The sequence below is a fragment of the Phyllopteryx taeniolatus genome, chromosome 2, assembly GCF_024500385.1.
Source record: "Phyllopteryx taeniolatus isolate TA_2022b chromosome 2, UOR_Ptae_1.2, whole genome shotgun sequence".
In the NCBI taxonomy this organism is placed as follows: domain Eukaryota; kingdom Metazoa; phylum Chordata; class Actinopteri; order Syngnathiformes; family Syngnathidae; genus Phyllopteryx; species Phyllopteryx taeniolatus.
The window spans coordinates 14,802,787-14,825,621 of NC_084503.1; the positions used below are offsets into that span (position 1 = coordinate 14,802,787).

Below are 22,835 nucleotides of genomic sequence, written 5' to 3' on the forward strand. Positions count from 1 at the left end.
ACAATATCACAAACACTAACCTTGTGCCTCATCGGTGGGTCGGTAAACATCAACATTTTATAGCATTTATCCCATTCATTACTCTTTTTCTTGCTGTCTAGTTTTACTTTCGTTTTCAAAATTCAACTGTGTGGTGTGAAGATACTTTTCGTGCCAAAATGCTGAGTTACGATCCATACATCCATCCATCCATTTTCTGAGCCGCTTCTCCTCACTAGGGTCGCGGGCGTGCTGGAGCCTATCCCAGCTGTCATCGGGCAGGAGGCGGGGTACACCCTGAACTGGTTGCCAGCCAATCGCAGGGCATATAGAGACAAACAACCATTCGCACTCACAGTCATGCCTACGGGCAATTTAGAGTCTCCAATTAATGCATGTTTTTGGGATGTGGGAGGAAACCGGAGTGCCCGGAGAAAACCCACGCAGGCACGGGGAGAACATGCAAACTCCACACAGGCGAAGACGGGGATTGAACCCCGCACCTCAGAACTGTGAGGCTGACGGTCTAACCAGTCGGCCACCGTGCCGCCGATCCATACATAAATTAATAAAATAATAAAAGGCTACAAGCTTAAAACAGGAAGACAATTTAAAACTTGCAAATAAACCATTTGACGTAATTTGATCAAAATAACTATTTTAACAATGCTATAGTTAATTTTTATCCGAAACATTAATTAATGAATATTAAGTCAATTTGGTTAGTTCCACACATATTGGCTTTTAGTTCATAGGTTTGATATTGATACTGGTTATAAAGAACCCAGAGTCAAATGTTCATTTTAGTCTATGCTGCGGGCTGCTAAGAAAATGGATTTTCATGATTTGGACACCCATTATTTAAACCATGAAAACGTTTTTGACCTAGCCCCCTAAAAAAATCGGAGTCGAGAATCATTAAGGAACCGGAATCGGGACCAGAATCGCTCACATTCAAACGATGCCCAACCGTAGCTAGCATAAACTCTTTTGGTGAAACCTATACAAGGATTTGTACTAATGAAATCCGTGATTTCAAATTGTCTTGCTGTTTACTGATGTTAGATTGCAATAATTGTCATGTTAATGAAGAGAGAAGGGAAGAACATACAGCCTAGCTGCAGCGGACAGACAGGCAGGCAGAGAATTTAAAGACAGTTTTGCAAATTAAACAACTTCACCAGCCTTATATCACAAACACATTTTGCAGTAGAATGAAGATATTTTGTATCATTGCAGAATCCTTGCCAAAGGTCACATGACCTCAAGGAGATATTTCAATGCAAGCATTTACATGAAAACATTTTTGATTTACATTTATAAGTAGTGACTGATTGGTTAGCATATCTGTCTCACAGTTCTGAGGACACGGGGGCCAATCCAACTTCATCTGTGTGAAGTTTTCATGTTCTCGCCGTGCCTGTGTGTTTTTTCTCCGGGGTTTCTTCCCACATCCCAAAAACATGCATGGTAGGTTAATGGAAAACTGTAAATTGCCCATAGGTGTGAATGTGAGCGTGAATGGTTCTCTGTTTCTATGTGCCCTGTGATTGGCTGGCGACCAGTTCAGAGTGTACGCCCCCTCTCGCCCAAAGATAGCTACCAGGGGGTCACATTGGACCGTGATTTTCTTGGGGGAGTTTTCTCCTACCGTAGCTTTTTGCCATTGCGTCTTAACTCTCTCTTCCTGCTGATCTTCATCAAGGTGTCACCAGTCTCCCTGAAAATATCTGTGAACGTACCTTTTATTTTGTGCAACACAGAGGGGTGGCTTCGATGGCAAAGGGGAATGTGTCAAACATAGATCCTTCGTAAATGGTGTAGCGGTAGTGTAGCAACTGAAGTTGTTGGCATCTCTGTCCTGGATGCTCAGTCAATATCAACATAAGAAAATAAAATAAGATATTCCTAAAACACTCACCTCCCGGGCATCAACAGTAATCTGAGTGTTCATTACTACATCATCAGCACTAATAGTGAGTACATATTTTTGTACTACATACCACTTGTCAAATCACTACACTATTCCGCCATCATACATCATAAAAGTATGATTACTTGTATATATTTGTTTTATATAGATATTGATGGATATATTTTATCAATGATGTCAGAGTAATTAAGGTAACCTTCTTTTTCCACTTTATAATAGTTAATTAAGCATGGCACTTAAAAATTGCCTGCAGCGTTAATGACCATTTTACGATGAACAGTGTGACTCTGGAATGGATTACTGTAATTTCTTGTGTATAATGTGCATTTTTTTCCCCCACAAAATTATCAAAAGTCAATAGTGCGCATTATACATAGGTATGGGGGAAATGAAAAAGACTTTCCCATTTTATAAATGTATGCCGCCATCTAGAGGTTGTGAAAAAGCTGTGCACTTTCATTCTAATATACCACCGCCACCTAGTGGCATAATAAAAACAATTATTTTGAAATTAACAGCCCTTTTTATTAACTTAAGTAAATGTAAAGAAAGTATTATGTGTTCAAATAAAGTGTTTAACTTCAGAATCATTATTTGGAAAAAACTAACAAAATACAGATAGTACTTCATGTTTCGATCATATGGGTAGAAGCAAAATCATGCATTGTAAAAATGCATTATACATAGGTTGAAGGGTTTTCCAGAATTTTGAGGTCAATTTTGTGGGTACGTATTATACATGGGTGTGCACTATACACAAGAAATTATGGTACTTCAATTCCATTTGTCCTCTGCAATTAATTACTAGAGGGTTAATTTTTTATATGACAGCACCTACTGTGTCTGCAGCAGTATAATCTAGTGTTTTTGCGAAGGAGACAGCCCGAGTAGATTGGACGTGATTACCCAGCTGTATATTTTCTAGCTTTAATGACTTTCCTCCTGCAGGAAACGTAACAATTGATTGAATGAATGCATACATTCTGTGAAATGGACGTTAATTGATCAATAAGAGTTGGTAAAACAGTTCTTAATTAACATCCCAATTTTCTTGTTCTTAGCCAAAAACCTTTTTTAGGTTCACCTTCATTACTAACTGCAGAGCAGGGCACAGGTGTTTAGCCAAGTGGAGGTCTGTGCCTTTCTGTGCTGCTGTATCACTGAGGGGAAAACTTGTAGAAATAAGCTTTTTGTACATAAGGCATACATAACACTTGAAAATAAACAAATACGAGCACACGGTTTTTCAGTACTGACAAACTGATGTGTCCAATTAAGTATTGAATGTTTTACATGTACGTTTTACAGTCGACATGCTGTTTATAAACAGTATCTTGGCAATACTTGAAGCATACTGAGGTCATTGTCTTGTTAAAAAAGGTTAAACCCATCATTAACTGCATAGCTGAATATTAATATCTGATGTTGGTGTATCATTATACTGTATGAACGATAAGGTATAGATAGATCTTCTAGGTATTAATATTTTGTCTCACCCATACTCATTCAGACTGTTATTGACAAAATTATAATCATCAAGTGTTTTTGCAGCAGTTCCCTGTGCTCTAAATTCCCCTGAGCTGGATTTTGTGCTGCGGAAAGTGCTGTATGAAAGTAGATATCACAACGAATCAGATGGCAGGATGTACTTTAACTCAACTGGATTCTGAATGACCAAGGTAAAATCTAACATGAACTGTGAACACAAGTACATTGGGGGGGGGGGGACTATTGTTTATGTATATGTATTGGTTTAATTCATATTAATGAATATTTAAAAGTTGGTTTAATTCATATTAATGAATATTTTAAAGTTGGTTTAATTCATATTAATGAATATTTAAATGACATTCTAACTACAACCTATAATTAGAATAATATTGGGAAAATATATTAAGAGAAATGTTCAAACATTCATTAAACATACCAAACACGAAACATACAAAATGTAAAAATACAACAAATTTGAATAAAAGAAAAACAGTGCAATGGAAAAAATGACACCCTTGATGGAGTTAACAATTTAATTAGACAAAGAAATAAGGGTAGATACTGCATAGCTACTGTAGATGACAGATGCATGTAGCACTCTTAGCAAAATAACATTCAAGTACCTGACATTACCTTTATCTCGTCATAAAGAGACCTGGCACATTTTTACATCAATGCCACACAAAGTAGGTTACAATTGGTTTTCATGGCTGTTATACAATAATGGTTTGAAATATTTTGCTGCTACCCTGAGTAACAATAGTCAATATCCATTAGGCAGACTCTCTTCAAGGGAAAATATTGACATGGCCAGTCATATTAACTTAGACTACCCTCTCTCCGAAGCCTGTTGTTTTGGTTTACATAAACGTATCATCTTGAGAAGATTAAAATAATTAGGGTGGCGGCTGGCTCCGACGTTGGGCTCTGTTGGTGGCTGGGGTCCCCGTGCTTGGTGGGGCCAGGCGATGTTGGCGGAGGGGCCTGTTGGGGTGGGGGGTACTTTGGTGGGGCTCGGGACCTCCCTGGGTCCTGGGGGGGTCGGTAGCGTTCACCTGGTTGGGTCCCCTGCTGGATGGGCTCGCTGGCTTGGCCCCCCCTTGTGGGTGGGTGTTACCCTTCTTCAATGTGCCAGCTCAGCAACTCCGTACACCAGTTCACTAACATGCATGTGATATGGTGTTCATTTCCTAATAAGTTCAATAGACACACTAGAGGCTTTAATTGCTAGTGCTGGAACCACGAATAACAACACAGGTTATACTATCAACAACACTGAAATGCCATCAGCCTGCTTCTCTGGGCCCCAGCTAATCTGAGATGGACTGACCCAAAGTGGAAAAAGTGTCCTGTAGTCTGACGAGTCCACATTTCAAATTGTTTCGGAAATCATGGACATCGTGTCCTCCAGGTCAAAGAGGAAAATGATCATCCTGATTGTTATCGCCGCAACGTTCAAAAGCCAGCATCTGTGATGATATGGGGGTGTCTCAATAGTCAAGACCTGTGTACCACTGAAAATTTGTGGCAATTATAAAGCGCAAAATATCACAATGCAACTCAAGTTGTACATTAAATAAGAATGGGAAAGAATTCCACCTATAAAGCTTCAACAATTACCAGAATTTCTCGTGTATAATGCACACCCATGTATAATACGCACCCCCAAAGTTGACCTCAAAATTCTGGAAAACCCTTCTACCTATGTATAATGCATTTTTACAATGCATGATTTTGCTTCTACCCATATGATAAAAACATGAGATATTATCTGTATTTTGTTAGTTTTTTCATAGAATTATTCTGAAGTTAAGCACTTAATTTGAACGGAAAATACTTTCTTTTTATTTACGTGTTCTTATTTTGAAATTCACAGCCCTACTTTTATTTAACAAATGAGAAAACACACACTTGTGCTCATATGTTTGATTACCCAGGCAGAGAGAGGGGAACGCGAGCCACAAAGCCCCCCCCCCCCCCCCCAAAAAAAAGGGAACTGCAGGGCACATATCATGACAGATTCCATACGTTGTGTGGGCCATGCCTCCAAGTTGGAGCGTAAATAGTTGAGTCTTCAACACAAACAATGACTAACTAACTAAAGATAATGAAGCCTGCTCGGATGAGAGGTGAAACATCTTCTCAGTCAAACAGAACTGTCCAGATGCGATCTATTCAATGCCCTGAGAATTAAATGACCTGGATGAATGAGAATAGTCACAGGTTTGCTATTAATACTTGTTTTCATGCTTGCTTTTGGTCGTCTTGCCTTTGAAGGAATATGAGCTTGAAATGTATTCAAACATTTGTCTTTGTTTTTACATGATAATATAGATAGGCGACTACATTTTTTTCATTAAAATTTCTATGACAAGTTTTTATGTTTCATGGAAATAACCTCACATTTTTCTCTCTTTTGAAATGTGAGATACGAAGCTGGGATTTCACTGGTTTCTGGGATAGAAGGTTTTGTCCCATACTGTAATGATGCTGAGGAAATTTACATTACCTTCATTTTTATGAGTTTTATCAATATTTACCTGATGGTATATCTTCCAAACTTGAATATATTTGTTAATCTGCTATTTATTGCCAAACCAGTAAAATTTGCAGACAAATAAAGGTTGAGACACCCCTTGCAGTTAGCTCAGTGGAAAACCAAATGTCAGTTTTCTGTTGAGAAGCAAGAAAAAACATTTTTTGGCAACATTTTGTAGACAACACATGACTGTTATTAGAAACATTTAGCAACATACCTGCATCTCTTTCTGTTGTATGTACTGTAGGTTTAATATTATTTAATATGCTGAATGAAAACATTTTACACAGTTTTGAACTCTCTATGTTACAATAGAAACCAAGGTAACACTACATGTTTCCAGAAAGCTCACAATTGCATTAAATAATGTTATGGGTTAAGGTCTGGTGATTGACTTGGGCAGTCTAAGACCTTCCACTTTTTGCCCTGGTGAAGTCCTTTGTGTTGGCATTGTGTTTTGGTCATTGTCTTGTTTCATGATGAAGCTTCTCCTGATTAGTTTAGATAAATTTTTCTGTAAATTGCCAGGCAAAATGTTTTTTGTAGACTTCATAATTCATTCTGCTGCCACCATATTATTTAGAAGCTGTCAATTGAACATGACATAACCAACTAGTGGAGTATGTTTTTCAGTCAAAGGATTGTCTTCCGGCGGCACGGTGACGACTGGTTAGAGCTTCTGCCTCACAGTTCTGAGTACTGGGATTCAATCCCCGGCACCGCCTGTGTGGAGTTTGCATGTTTTCCCTAAGCCTGCATGGGTTTTTTCTGGCCACTCCGGTTTCCTCCCACATCCCAAAAACATGCATGGTAGGTTAATTGAAGACTCTAAATTACCCATAGGTGTGAATGTGAGTGCAAATGGTTGTTTGTTTATATGTACCCTGCGATTGGCTGGCAATACGTTCAGGGTGTACCCCGCCTCCTGGCCGATGATAGCTGGGATATGCTCCAGCGTTCCCGCGACCCTTTTGAGGATAAGCGGCTCAAATAATGGATGGATGGATGGATTTTCTTCCAACCAGCCAACCATATTTTACCGCTTTACATGTGATAATGTGGTCCAGCCTTGGATCCTTGATGTGATCTTTTGTCACCACCTAGTGGACAGTCATGACGAATGAAACTGACAATTTTGGAATTTCTCACAGTATGTTTATCGATTTAATGGTGATTTTCGTCCTTTCTGAAATGCATAGAATATGATTTTGTGAAATGTATTTCTTATGTATTTATTCAATTTATTTTATATGATTTTGTGAATTTTAAGAAATTGTGCAATTGGATGATCCATCTTATGAAATAATGAATTATATAGATGGGTGTTCATATAGAGTTGATCATCACTGAAGCTCTCCATTCATCCATTTTCTATAATAATGAAAAAGTTTTTCATTTCAGTCATCAACCAACTCCTCACTCGCACACGCCATGAAACTAAAGTAAATAGAAAGCTAAATACAAGGAGAGGCAGAATGACTTGAATGTTGATTCCTTGCGTATTTTCTCCAGGTAGCCTACTCGAGCCATGCTTCCCACATTCCAAAAACAATTAATTATTAATTATGGACTCGAACTTGTCTGCGTGAATGATAAACTCAGTGTAAATCATTGATTAGTGGCTAATTTAGCCCCTTAATTTTGAAATGCATATATGAAACCAATCAGAGTTGGTTCAGAGATACAGTAATAGTATAATCATCTTCGGAAAGTGCAAAATATAACAAATTGTGAGACATTTTTACATTTCAGAAAACAAATTAATTCAATTTGAAACAAATGTACATTTCAGAAAAAAGATGAAAAAAACAAATTAACAAACGCTGAAAAACTTTTACATTTCAGAAAACAAAAACTGAAACAAAGTTACATTTCAGAAAACAAATGAACAAAAAACCAAATACTTTTACATTTCACAAAACAAATTAACAAAACACGGACCAAATTTACATTTCAGACAACAAATAAAAAATGTTAAAAAAACACACATTTCAAATGAACAAACGTAAAAGAAATTCACAAAACCCGAAAGAAATTACAAGTGACACAAACCGGAAAGGGAACGTACCATATCACAGGTTGACATCGGATTCCGATGTATTTTCCTGGCAGGACACGCCCTGGTCCAATAATAATAATAATAATGATTGGCTGCTGTATCCCGGTAGAACACCCTGCTGCTTCCAGACGGTAAAAGATGTATGTGACTTATTAAGTGGGGCGGCCTTAATATAAATTCCATTAACCCTAAAGCCTGCCGAACACTGCACAACATGGTCGAACCCGACTTGACCAGACCATCGCATAAAAATAAGCTTTGCCAACGCACCCCGTGACATTGAGTTATTGTATACAGTATTGTATACGCCCCGAACAGAGAGCCTGTATTAGCTGGTCACAAACTTTGCTTTTTCATCCACAGGCACATTATACATTATGAAAATACGTAGTTTAGTTTTGACGTAAAACAACATTTGATGCTTTACGTACTGTTTATAATATATGGCTTTAGCCGACCCCTCCTGGAAGCATCACCTTATCGTGGTGGAGAGGTTTGTGTGTCCCAATGATCCTAGGAGCTAAGTTGTCTGGGGCTTTATGCCCCTGGCAGGGTCACCCATGACAAACAGGTCCTAGGTGAGGGACAAGAGAAAGCACGGCTCAAAGACCCCTTATGATGACGACAAACTATGGACTCAGTTTTCCCCTGCCCAGACGCGGGTCACCGGGGCCCCCCTCTGGATCCAGGCCTGGAGGTGGGGCTCGAAGGCGAGCGCCTGGTGGCCGGGCCTGCACGCATGGGGCCTGGCCGGGCACAGCCCGAAAGGGTAATGTGGAGCCCCTTCCCATGGGCTCACCACCTGTGGGTGGGGCCATAGGGGTCGGGTGCAGTGCGAGCTGGGCGGTGGCCGAAGGCAGGGACCTTGGCAATCCGATCCCCGGCTACAGAAGCTGGCTCTAGGGACGTGGAATGTCACCTCTCTGGCAGGGAAGGAGCCCGAGCTGGTGTGTGAGGTCGAGAAGTTCCGACTAGACTCCATCGTTCTGCTGGGGGCCTTCAATGCTCACGTGGGCAATGACAATGAGACCTGGAAGGGCATTATTAGGAGGAATGCCCCCACCCCCCGATCAGAACCCGAGCGGTGTTCTGTTATTGGACTTCTGTGCTCATCACGGATTGTCCATAACGAACACCATGTTCAAGCATAAGGGTGTCCACACGTGCACTTGGCACCAGGACACCCTAGGTCGCAGTTCGATGATCGAATTAGTGGCCGTGTCATCGGACTTGCGGCCGCATGTCTTGGACACTCGGGTGAAGAGAGGTGCGGAGCTGTCAATTGATCACCACCTGGTGGTGGGGGAAGATGCCAGTCCGACGTGGCAGGCCCAAACATATTGTGAGGGTCTGCTGGGAACGTCTGGCAGACTCCCCTGTCAGAAGGAGTTTCAACTCCCACCTCCGACGCTCATGTTCCGCGCCTCGATTGCTGAGGCGGCCGACCGGAGCTGTGGCTGTGGCCGGTGCCTGTTGTGGCGGCAATGCCCGAACCCGTTGGTGGACACCAACGGTCAGGGATGCCGTCAAGGTGAAGAAGGAGTCCTATCGGGCCTTTTTGGCCTGTGGGACTCCTGAGGAAGCTGATAGGTACCGGCTGGCCAAGCGGAGTGCAGCTTTGTTGGTCGCTGAAGCAAAAACTCGGGTATGGGAGGAGTTCGGTGAGGCCTTGGAGAAAAACCTCCGGACGGCTTCGAGGAAATTCTGGTCCACCATCCGGCGTCTCAACAGGGGGAAGCAGTGCACCATCAACACTGTGTATAGTGGCGATGGGGCGCTGCTGACCTTGACTCGGGACGTTGTGAGTCTGTACTTCGTAGACCTCCTCAATTCCACCGAAACATCTTCCCATGAGGAAGCAGAGTCTGGGTTCTCTAAGGCGGGCTCTCCTATCTCTGGGGTTGAGGTCACAAGGTGGTTAAAAAGCTCCTCGGTGGCAAGGGCCCGGGGGTGGATGAGATTCGCCCGGAGTTCCTAAAGGCTCTGGATGTTGTGGGGCTGTCCTGGTTGACACACCTCTGCAACATCGCATGAACATCGGGGACAGTGCCTCTAGATTGGCAGACTGGGGTCCAGACTGTTCCAACTCCATGGGGATCACACTCCTCAGCCTCCCTGGTAAGGTCTATTCAGGGGTGCTGGAGAGGAGGGTACGTCGGGAAGTCGAATCTCAGATCCAGGAGGAGCACTGTGGTTTTCATCCTGGCCCTGGAACAGTGGACCAGCTCTACACCCTCGGCAGGGTCCTCGAGTGTGCATGGGAGTTCGCCCAACCATTCAACAGTTTTGTCGACCTGGAGAAGGCGTTCGACTGTGTCCCTCGGGGAGTCCTGTGGGGGGTGCTTCGGGAGTATGGGGTACCGAACCCCCTGATACGGGCTGTTCGGTCCCTGTACGACCGGAGTCAGAGTTTGGTCCACTTATCCAGCAGTATGTCGGACTCCACCAAGGCTGCCCTTTGTCACCGATACTGTTCAGAACTTTTATGGACAGAGTTTCAAGGCGCAGCCGAGGCGTAGAGGGGGTCCGGTTTGGTGGCCATCTCTGTTTTGTGCAGATGATGTGGTTTTCTTGGCTTCATCATGCCGTGATCTCCAACTCTCACTGGAGCAGTTCGCAGCCGAGTGTGAAGCGGCTGGGATGAGAATCAGCATCTCCAAATCTGAGACCATGGTCCTCAGTCGGAAAAGTATGGCGTGCCCTCTCCCGGTCGGGGATGAGATCATGCCCCAAGTGGAGGAGATGAAGTATCTTGGGGTCTTGTTCACAAGTGAGGGAAGAATGGAACGGGAGATCGACCGGCGGATCGGTGCAGCGTCTGCAGTGATGCAGACTTTATATCGGTCCGTTGTTGCAAAGAAGGCCTGACTTTGGCGTGGGTTAAGTTTCCACTCAGTGACAGTGTGAATGTGGGTGCGAGTGGTTGTCTGTGTCTATATGTGCCATGCGACTGACTGGCGAGCAGTTCAGGGTGTAGTCCGCCTCTTGCCCGAAGTCAGCTGGGATAGGCTCCAGCGCACCGCAACCCTAACCAGGATAAGCGGTGTTGAGAATGGATGAATTGATGGATGGATGGATGGATGGATATTTAATACAGTGGCTCATGGTTACTAACTAAGCACCTATTTCTAAGGTGTGACTAGTAATTAGGCTGTCATTTTTGTCTTTTGACGTGGTACTGTAAATATATGACCGCCAATGAAGTTGTTTAAAAAATAAATAAATAAAAGTTTAGGACAGACAACACGTCTGAGACAGACAAGCACGTAATGCGTGGATTAGACAACAAGACAAATTTGGTCTTTCACGATTGCAATATGTCAGACTACTGCAATAAAATCTTGTATTCCGATACCACCGCATTCCGTCTTTTACGATCACTGGGCTTTATCTTGTCACTCAAACATGACCGGATACACTCGTTTTCATGGCTACGACATCGCGACACGTGTATTATAAGAACAAAATGGGGGAAAACGTGTGGTGGTGGTCACCGATACTTGGGAGAGGACTTTAAATTCAAGGATTGCTTGAGGTATGCTCACGTACCTTTAATACAATACGGCTCGCAAACAGGCAACAAAACGTTATGTTGCCTAGCAAGCTCGTGCTAGCACTAACGGTTATACGTAAACATGCCGGCATTCTGTCGAATCATTCTCTAAAGTTTCGGTGTGTGTGAAGTAATTTAATTAGAATAAAGTAATTTAATTACAGTAAGTTAGCACCCATTATTTCTGTTATGTGATGTTGATTTGACTTGACTGATTAGAATACATGACCTGACTGGAGAATACTTTTGAAGATACTCAGTATACAGTACACAAGTATATACAGTAAATGGAAAAAGTCACTGAAATACACACATTGCTCCATCTTGTGATCGGATCGGTGATCAGTTATCTTTTTTTTTTTAACTCGCTGATCGATGATTGGCCGCAAAAATCCTGATCATGTAAAGCCTGCTATCAATACACAACATTTGAAAAAAAACAAAAAAATATATTTTCAGATGTGAAAGGGATTCCCAGTTCCCTTGTCTTAATTGTACGCCGTTTTATGCAACTGTATGCAGCACAATGTGCCAGCATTCTTGGTCTTTTGGTTTTCTTCCCGCCCACACAAATGGAGCACGCTGACGACATTGTCCTCCCTAATTTTGCGTTGCAGGTGGCAAGGAGCTCAAAATGGGCTTGTTTTATCTACCTATACATGCTTGTGCCTCACGCTGTTTTTAATCATGTGTGCTACCCAGGTACACACTAAGGGTGGATCTCATTTCTATATTTGCAACTTTCTCGGTCCGAGTTCCGAGCTCCGAGCTCCTCTGTTTACATGCTCGCTCCTCCCACCAGAAATTGTTGTCGTGTATTATTCCCTTAATTATGCATCTCTTTAATTCTCCTTTAGCCCATTAGGTACACATCTAATTATATTTCACCAACAAAAAAAGGGTATTGGCTTTTGCTTAATTGTGTTCTCTTAAGAACCGTAGGCGTTACAAGGCTGTCATCACTACATACACAGCAAAGTTTGTTCAGCAATAAGGTTCAGGTAAATTGAGTTTGAAATACAACTTTAAAACAATTCGGTGCAATATATTCAATCCATAATAATCTCAGTTGTTGTTCATTTTATTATCTCTCCAATATATGTGGTCACTGGAGCAAGATTGTATGACTTGACTTGCTTAAACCAAGTAATGACTTGACTCGACTTGACTCGCTTGATTTTTTTCACACAGTGACTCGGGACTTGCTTGAGACTTGAAGGTTATGACTTGAGACTTGCTTGTGACTTGCACATACAGGTATGTGACATACTCCCACCACTGGTATTTAGTAGAATTCTAACTCTTGCATTAGATGTTTGATTACATTAGATCCAAGTGCTACTGTTAAAACTTGGTTTAAATGCATGGAGTAATTCATCAGGGAGAAGAAACACATGGGAGTGCTTTACAAAATACAATGTCAGTGTTACCCTTAAGTTTGACCTACATAGAGATCATCCTCAAGCAACGTCTCGAAGGATTTGGCTCCCTTGCCTCGTACAATCTAATTAAAAGAGTTTGATATACCAATTGCAAAACTAGCATGGCCTTGAGCATCTTATGCTCTTAGTTGTATTTATTGGACAACAGCTAAGAGCAACTAAGAACAACTGTACAATATGTATATACAGTTTAAAAAGAAAACACTTTCTCTTTTGGCAAAAGGTATATAGTGCAGCTGCGAAAAGGTTTTGAAAGTGAGCCAATGAGGTCTGTGTTGACCTGGTACGCATAAAGTTAATGTTCCTGTTTTCCTATCACCATTTCATACTTGTATTTAATAAATCACCATCACAATCTAAATTTGTGGGGAAGAAATGAATTCCTTTTGTTGTACATTTCGCAACGCTTATGACTTAATATATTACAACTTCTTGCAAATTTATGTTTTTAAAACTGCTGACGTTGCTCTTCAAACTACAGTATTGGTTAATTACACTGGTCAACAACAAATTTATTGTCAAAGATTTTTTTTAGCTGTTTTAGGACAATTTTGATGTGCTGAATCAAAATATAAATTAGTTTTGTTCAATAAGGTTAAACTTTTGAACTAAGGCCACGTTTTTGTTTGTATGTACAGGTATTTTCGCTTTAGAGGTTCAAATTAGGCGGCACGGTGGAGGACTGGTTAGAGCGTCAGCCTCACAGTTCTGAGGACCCGGGTTCAATCCCTGGTCCCGCTTGTGTGGAGTTTGCATGTTCTCCCCGTGCCTGCATGGGTTTCCTCCCACATCCCAAAAACATGCATTGATTGGAGACTCTAAATTGCCCGTAGGTGTAACTGTGAGTGCGAATGGTTGTTTGTTTTTATGTGCCCTACGATTGGCTGACAACCAGTTCAGGGTGTATCCCGCCTCCTGCCCGATGACAGCTGGGATAGGCTCCAGCACGCCCGCGACCCTAGTGAGGAGAAGCGGCTCAGAAAATGGATGGATGGAAGGTTCAAATTAACGGCGGTTCATGCTCTGAATTTTGAACAATGATGACATAACATTCAATTTAAAGGTACAGTACTTTTATCAATGTCTATTATTCACTTTACAGCAAGCAAAGCTTGTAACATTTGACTAATAAACTGTTAACAACTTGGCATAAAAACCTGACCGGAACAAGAGAAACAGATGTAATTTTCGGATTCAGCGATGCAAAATTGCCCTAAATCATTTGAAAAAAACAGAAAATTAAAAAAAAAAGTAACCCAGTGTTATTTATGATGTAAAATGTGTGGGAGGATCCCAGAGAATTACACTTTTTCAAAGACCCTTTTTTTTCACTGAACTGATTTTCAGGCCAGCATGAAGAAACATGCTTACCAGTGGGTGTGGCCAAGACCACCTTTAACTCTGAGGCTAACCCAGACAGAGAAAACCCCAATGAGGTAATCCAGTCTTAATCCTGAAATACACTAATCACCTGTCTCTAACGTAAACTGGATCTTTGGGATTCCACAGGCTTATGGAACGCCCAAGTCAGTAAAACGTCCATTTCTAGTCTGCACACTCCAGGATGGAGTTCATACTAACAGCCTCAAGGACAATGACCAGCTAAAATACAAACTATGGGGCAGGCACAGCAAACAGAGAACGCCGAAGAAATTGATGTCAAAGCGCTTCAAGATATGTATAAAAAATTTGTCACGGAGTGCCCGAGTGGACTACTCTTTCTTCATGAATTCAAGCGTTTCTTTGGTGTGGACCCAACCGGTGAAGCATCGGATTATGCAGAGAACATGTTTCGAGCTTTTGACAGTAATGGGGTGAGATATTTTAAATTTATATGGCATGGGCCATTTTATCTATACACCAAAATACCAAATTAATGCAATGGATCTTAATCCACCTTCCCTTTCAGGACAATACAATAGATTTCCTCGAGTTTGTGGCAGCTCTTAACCTTGTTTTTCGAGGAGACATGGAGCATAAACTGCGCTGGTCATTCAAGGTGTATGACAAAGACAGCAACGGCTATGTGGACAGGGATGAACTTCGGTCAATCATCAATGTAAGTCTTTGTACACCTATTCCGTATTTCAATTTATTTGCTATTAGCCTGACTGCTAGCTTTACTGGAAGAAAGAAAATTCTTGAATTATTGTAATGAAACCAATACATACACAATTTTATATTCATTTATCCCTTTTCTGAACACTTTATTTTCTACTTTGATTCGAAATATAAAGATTTCAACTGTAAAATATTTTAAACAAATGTCATTACATATATTAAAGGATAGTATCCCCATGATTTAACTCATTCACTGCCACTGATGGCTGAGGAAGTCAAATATCCATTTTAACTGGGAGGGCTGGCAGTGGCTCCAGCTAACCACGACCCTAAACAGGATAAGGGGTATAGAAAATAGAAGAATGGATAAAAGGTTACTTGTAAGACAAAAAAAATATACAAATTATAAAAATCTGTACATGTGGAATGGATATAATTCTATCAAAAACAGTGCCGTGAAAGTATTTTAAATGTTGATTGTATTTATTAAGGGGGGGGGGGGAATATTCAAAGCTGTAATGAAGTAATAACCCTCTAAACCTAATAATTGGTTGGCCCACTCTCAGCAGCAACAACTGAAATCAAGCATATTCTATAACTGGCAATGAGTCATTCACATTTCTGTGGAGATATTTCGGCGCACTCTGCCTTACAGAATCTTTTTAATTCAACAACAATGGAGGGTTTTCAAGCATGAACAGCCTTTTATAAGGTATGCCCCAGCATTTCAAAAGGATTCAAGTCCGGACTTTGACCAGGCGAACCCAAGACCTTCATTTTGCTTTTTTTTGGGGGGGGGGTTGTCCTGTGGCAGAACCCAAGTGGCCTTCAGCTTGAGGTTACAAACTGATAGTGAACATTCTCCTTCAGGATTTTCTGGTAAAGAGCAGAATTCATGATTCCATCAATAACAACAAGTTGTCCAGGTCCTGAAGGAGGAGAGCATGCCTCAGACATCACACTACCACCACCACCATGTTTGACTGTTGGTATGATGTTCTTTTTCCGAAATGTTGTGTTACATTCACGCCAGATGTAATGAGACACATACATTTGAAAATTTTGTCTCTTTAGGCCATCGGGTAGCTATTCTCCCATAAATCTTGTAAATCCTTCAGATGTTTTTTTTCCTAAAGTAAGGTGAGCCTTTATGTTCTTTTTGGTCAGCACTGGTTTTCGCCTTGGAACTCTGCCATGGATGCCATTCTTGTCCAATCTCTTCCATATTGTTGAGTCATGAACACTGACCTTAATTGAGGCAAGGGAGGCCTGCAGTTCTTTAGATGTTACTTTGTGGATTAATCGTCGCTGTGTTCTTGGGATAATTTTTGTAGTCTGGCCACTCCATTTGAGGATTATGGCTCTCACCGTGGTTCGCTGGAATCCTAACGCTTTAGAAATTGCTATTTAACCCTACACAGACAGATAAATGTCAATTACATTATTTCTCGTCTGTTGTTGAATTTCTTTGTACTGTGGCATTTTGTTGCAGCTTTTTGAGATCCTTTGGGCGAGTTCATTTTGTCAAACAGGTTCTATTTAAGTGATTTCATGATTGAACAGGTCAAGAGGTAATTAGGCTTGGGTGTGGTCAGTGAAAATGAACCAAATTATATGATTAGCCACAGTTAATTCATGATTTTAAAAGGGGAGGGCATTTGTTTTTCACACAGGGCCAGGTATCTTTGTATAGTTTTTTTTCCCTTAATATTAAAATCTATCCATCCATTTTTCGTACCGTGTATCCTCACTAGGGTCGCGGGCATGCTGAAGCCTATCTCAGCTTTCTTCGGGCAAGAGGTGGGGTCCACCCTGAATTGGCCACCAGCCAATCGCAGGGCACATACAAACAAAACATCCATTCGCACTCACATTCACACCTACGGGTAAGTTAGAGTCTTCAATTAACCTACCATGCATGTTTTTGGAATGTGGGAGGAAATCCGAGTACCCGGAGAAACCCCACACAGGCACAGGGAGAACATTAACAAACAAACTCCACGCAGGAGAGGTTGGATTTGAACCCGGGTCCTTAAAACTGTGAGGCAGATGTGGTAACCAGTGTCACCCTAATAAAATTTTAATTAAAATCACCATTTTAAAACAGCATTTTATGTTTACTTTGGTGATCTTTGACTGATATTTAAATTTGTTTGATGATCTTAAACATTAAAGTTGAAATTTGAAAAGGGGGCTAATATTTATTCACAGCACCAATTCTGATCATATGAAGGTAGAAAAGCGCTATCCAAGTCAAAGCCCATCTACCACATAGTGCAGAGGGAACAACACAAGTAACAACAAAGTATCAATAACAACACCAGTGATCATTTGGCTTTATTATGTATAAAGTTTCCTGTTGCTGAGGGGGGAGGGATCTGATTATCATAAAACATTAAAATGTTCAAAGTGCTACTGTTTCTATTTCCAGTAAAGAATAACCTTAACATGATTTACAACAAGTTCTCTTTATTTCTATCCAGAGCATCTATCGTGTAAAAAAAGGCACAAAGACAGACACAAATGAGCCCGATTTGACAGTAGACGATGCTGTGGAACGAATAATGCAGGCTGTTGATAGTGATGGGGATGGTACGTGTTTATCATGATTCCTGTGCATTAAAGCACCTGCGGGCCTTAAAACAGAGTGTTAATAATTTGTTATTTTCATTTGTTCCACAGGTTGCATTAATATGGAAGAGTTCATTAAAGGAGCACAGCAGGATCCATGGGTGCTCAATATGTTGAAATTGGACATAAATCCTGCGCTATGGGTTCTTGAGCAGAGGCGAAAGAGTGCAACCTTCTGAAGATGCCCAAGTACTCTATGCATTTTAGGCCTTCACACCATTGAAAAGACATTTAATCATTGCCATAAGGGAAAGTGGACCAGTCGTGAAGTTATTTAAACAAATCAAGGCTGTAGCCATGCAGGCAAAATTTTAACTAAATTCCAGAGGTACAGTATAGAATTACCCCTTGAGGGATTATAATCCATCCATCCATTTTCCATACCACTTATTATCCTCACTAGGGTTGCGGGTGTGCTGGAGCCTATCCCAGCTATTTTGGGGCGAGAGGCAGGGTACACCCTGGACTGGTCACCAGCCAATTGCAGGGCAGAATTATCATGACCATAATAAATCAAAATTCATTTAAATTATTATGGTACTATTACTATTACTACTATTACTATTACTTGAGACTTTCCGCCATTTACGTTTCTAATATGTTGCTTTTTTATATTTCATGTCTTCAAATGTTTAACCTGCAAACCTCCAATGTGTCATAGCAAAAAAAATGTTAATTTAAAAAGTAAACACGCTGTAAAACACACACGAACCAGGTGGCAGTTGATGGGTGCAATTAATTTACCTCTACCATATGTGTACTACATTACATAACCAATTGCACCTTATCACTCAATGCTGGTTCTGCTGACCTCTGACCAAAATCAGGACCTCAGGACCTTTACAGCTGGCTAGAGCTGTGCATTTAACAGTTTTATATTAAGACGTTAAAAGTGTTGTCAATATAATTTGCAAGCAGTTCTGCGTTCACTGTTCAATCTGCAAACTTTTATAATCTGTAGAGTTAAAATCTCTGAATGAAAACAACCATCGAATAACTCAACTAACATTTCTACATATTTAATACACTCGCTCACTCGCTCTCGTACAGTGCAAACACTTTTCTGCTTGCTCTGCTTGCTTCGCCTCTGTTTACGTTTTTCTTGATGATAACCTTGTATTTCTTCTTCAAAAGAAATTAGAAGTAGAGACTGCTGGATATTTTTAAACCTGTGGGACTGTACTTTTTTTCGTAGATACAGTCAGTTGTAGCCATATTCCAATATTTTTTGATACCCCTTACCATTACATGAGTGTGGCCTGCTAATTAGCACAAGCCTGCTATTAGCAACAAGACCAGCAACAAGATGCCTCCCTTTTCCACTGAAGACTATCACAAATCAAGAGGAGTTTGAGCCTGCGCGCGGGAACTTGCAGCGCTTCTGTCTGGATGAACTCGAAGTGTCGGTTTCCTCTTCGAAGAGCACAACCCATCCCCCAGGTGTGAGGGAACCGGCCGGCGCGGCGGACCTTTTGGCGAGGCAGCGAAGTCCACCGGTGTGAAACGCGTCCTCCTCTTTCTACTCGGCTAACCTCGCTAGCCGCCGAGCTAACGTGCCGCCAGCTAGCTGGTCACAACGCGGCGGAGGGAGCTCCTCGTCGGCGGCGCACGAAGGACGAAGTGACTGAATCTGCCGGCTCCGTCGAAGACTAAGCCCAGCCGCGCACAGAGCACAACCCATCGCCCAGGTGTGAGGGAACCGGCCGGCGCGGCGGACCTTTTGGCGAGGCAGCGAAGTCCGCCGGTGTGAAACGCGTCCTCCTCTTTCTACTCGGCTAACCTCGCTAGCCGCCGAGCTAACGTGCCGCCAGCTAGCTGGTCACAACGCGGCGGAGGGAGCTCCTCGTCGGCGGTGCACGAAGGACAAAGTGACTGATTCTGCCGGCTCCGTCGAAGACTAAGCCCAGCCGCGCACAGGCAAGTGTTATCATGTGTGCCAATGGGCCTCCACCTCTGACGGCTGGGCCTACTCCACCACCGACGGCTGGGTCTCCTCCACCACCACTGACGGCTGGGCCTCCACCACCACCAACGACGGCTGGGCCTCCACCACCACCAAAGACGGCTGGGCCTCCACCACCACCAACGACAGCTGGGCCTCCACCACCACCACCGACGGCCGAGCCTCCTCCACCACCACCGACGGCTGGGCCTCCTCCACCACCACCGACGGCTGGGCCTCCACCACCACCACCGACGGCTGGGCCTCCTCCACCACCACCGACGGCTGGGCCTCCACCACCACCGACGGCTGGGCCTCCACCACCACCGACGGCTGGGCCTCCACCACCACCACCACCGACGGCTGGGCCTCCACCACCACCACCACCGACGGCTGGGCCTCCACCACCACCACCACCACCGACGGCTGATGCGGAAGCTGGCAGCGTAAAGCTATATGCAAACATTGCCAATAAAAGAAACAGGGGGCTGCCAAACCCCGCAATACTAAAGCACCGGAAATGGAGGGCGTTCCAAACCGTTAATAACTCTAAATTAATATGGGACTCAACACGTAAACCAAAAGGCATTCTTTGTGCACACTTAAATATACGAAGCATTTTAACGAAAAGTGATCAGGTCAATCACCTTCTCACTGACTCAAATATTGACTTCCTCTGCCTATCTGAGACATGGCTCCATGAATCTTCGCCCTCAGCAATACTATCTGTACCTGGTTATAAAATGTTTAGAAACGACAGACAGGGTTCTAAGGGAGGAGGTGTTATGATTTATGCCAAGGTCACTTTTAATTGTAATGAAATACATGTTACAGATGAGAATGGATTAGAATTTCTTGGACTAACTGTTTCTTTGTCACAGCAAATGTCTTTTATTCTTGTAGTTATTTATAGGCCTCCCTCATCAAATGCCGCTTTCTATGAAAAGCTGGAAATGTTACTGAAACAACTCAATCTTGCAAAAGAGGTGATAATAATGGGTGACCTAAATGTTAATTGGGAAGTTAACAAAGTTAGGAAAAAATTGAAAAGGGTTATGGATGATATGGATATGACTCAGGTTATTAATGGCCCTACGAGAATTACAAACTCCACCCGAACTCAGATTGATCTAGCCTTTACTAATAGGCCAGAAAGGATCTTGAAGCCATACAATATGCTCACAGGATTGTCTGATCACAATCTTATAATGGTTTCAAGAAAATTAAATAAAAAGCGCTTCAAACCCTTGGCCACCACTGAATCCAATAGGATACCAAAACATGAACAACAAAATTTCCAAGATTCCATCCAAGAAGTAAACTGGGATGTATTACTCGCTGGTAAAAATTTAGATGAGGATTGTTCTAAATTTGCCAACAAAATACAAGAAATTATTATACAATTTACACGGATAATTAAACTAAAAGCTAGAAAGAATGGCCTGCCTTGGTTAAACACATTTATTCTGAAACTGATGAAAGAACGCGATCATTCCTTGAAGTTGTCGGTCAAATCAGGATACAATAGACAGCACTTTATCTCACTGAGAAATAGGGTAGTGAAAGAAATAAGAAAATCTAAAGCTGACTTTTTCATTACTGCTCTGAATAGTGCGAAGGGAAATTCAAAAATAACCTGGAATTATATTAAAAAACTATTGGGTGTTACACAAAATAACAAAACAAAACTAATGCAAATTCAATTAAATGGAAACATCCTGACGGAACCTCTAGTGATGGCTGATGCTTTTAACAACTACTTCATTGAATCTGTGTCAGAAATCTCTTCTAAGTTTGCAGTAAAACAAATGAAGGAATACCCTGCATTGTCTACAACGCAGTTCTTTACTATTACAAATATTACTGAGACCAAAGTTATCGATTTAATTCATTCACTCAAACCATCTAAGGCAAAGGATGTTTTTGGAATGGACACGAGCATGCTCAAAGATCTAGGTTCAACTCTTGCTCCTCCTATTGCCTCAATCATCCATCCATCCATTTTCTGAGCCGCTTCTCCTCACTAGGGTCGCGGGCATGCTGGAGCCTATCCCAGCTGTCATCGGGCAGGAGGCGGGGTACACCCTGAACTGGTTGCCAGCCAATCGCAGGGCACATCGAAACAAACAACCATTCGCACTCACAGTCATGCCTACGGGCAATTTAGAGTCTCCAATTAATGCATGTTTTTGGGATGTGGGAGGAAACCGGAGTGCCCGGAGAAAACCCACGCAGGCACGGGGAGAACATGCAAACTCCACACAGGCGGGGACGGGGATTGAACCCCGCACCTCAGAACTGTGAGGCTGACGCTCTAACCAGTCGGCCACCGTGCCGCCTGCCTCAATCATTAATCTTTCAATTTCATCTGGTCACTTTCCAAAGGCCTGGAAATCTGCTATTGTTACCCCTGTCTTTAAATCCGGTGACTCAACTTCTCTGAATAACTACCGACCTATAAGCATTCTTCCGGCCATTTCCAAAGTTGCAGAAAAATGGGTGTCAGAGCAGATTGTCCATTATTTAATCAGCAGCTCCCCCTCTCTCCACGCCATGCAGTTTGGTTTCAGATCCAAGCATTCCACTGAAATGGCTACATGCCTCTTCATTGAGAAAATAAAATCTTCTCTCGACAAGGGTGGAGTTGTAGGGGCGGTGTTCTTGGACCTCAGGAAAGCTTTTGATACAGTAAATCACTCTGTTCTTCTTACCAAGCTCTCAAAATTTAACTTCTCTCGCAAAGCTGTGAGCTGGATTGAATCATATCTGCATGACCGAACACAATCTGTATCAGTTAACAACTGCAGATCAGAGTCTCTTAGGCTAACCTCTGGAGTCCCTCAGGGATCAATATTGGGCCCCCTTTTATTTAGTCTTTATATCAACGATTTGCCCACTGTTTGCTCTGAAGCAGAGTGCGTAATGTATGCAGACGACACAGTTTTCTTTGTTCATGGTCGCTCCAAAGATACTGTTGCTGCTAAACTCACTAATACAATGTCCTGTGTCACAACTTGGTTGCAGGAGTGCTGTCTACAGCTAAACGTTTCTAAAACTGTAGGCATGTATCTCACTAAAACAAATAGAGTATCACCTGACCCCGACATACTTGTTAATGGAGAAAAAATGCAAATTGTCAGCCAATACAAATATCTTGGGTTAATAATTGATTCACAGCTTTCCTTTAAAGCCCATATTGACAAAT

At 42.2% G+C, this 22,835-nt stretch overlaps 1 protein-coding gene across 5 annotated transcripts in view; it reads left to right on the forward strand.

Annotated features, from left to right (window-relative positions):
* The window catches only part of LOC133472043 (guanylyl cyclase-activating protein 2-like), a 47,356-nt gene extending 27,406 nt beyond the window's left edge, over positions 1 to 19,950 (forward strand). For 4 of the 5 annotated variants that reach the window (XM_061762371.1, XM_061762380.1, XM_061762357.1 and 1 more), the window contains 6 exons: positions 14,344 to 14,432; positions 14,506 to 14,810; positions 14,906 to 15,055; positions 16,812 to 16,943; positions 17,541 to 17,649; positions 17,740 to 19,950. In XM_061762371.1, the coding sequence (XP_061618355.1) occupies positions 14,613 to 14,810; positions 14,906 to 15,055; positions 16,812 to 16,943; positions 17,541 to 17,649; positions 17,740 to 17,867 (717 nt within the window). In that variant the 5' untranslated portion in view covers positions 14,344 to 14,432; positions 14,506 to 14,612 and the 3' untranslated portion in view covers positions 17,868 to 19,950. The remainder of the gene's footprint in view (positions 1 to 14,343; positions 14,433 to 14,505; positions 14,811 to 14,905; positions 15,056 to 16,811; positions 16,944 to 17,540; positions 17,650 to 17,739) is intronic. The other variant, XM_061762387.1, reaches the window with a different exon arrangement.
* The last annotated feature ends 2,885 nt before the right edge of the window (positions 19,951 to 22,835 follow it).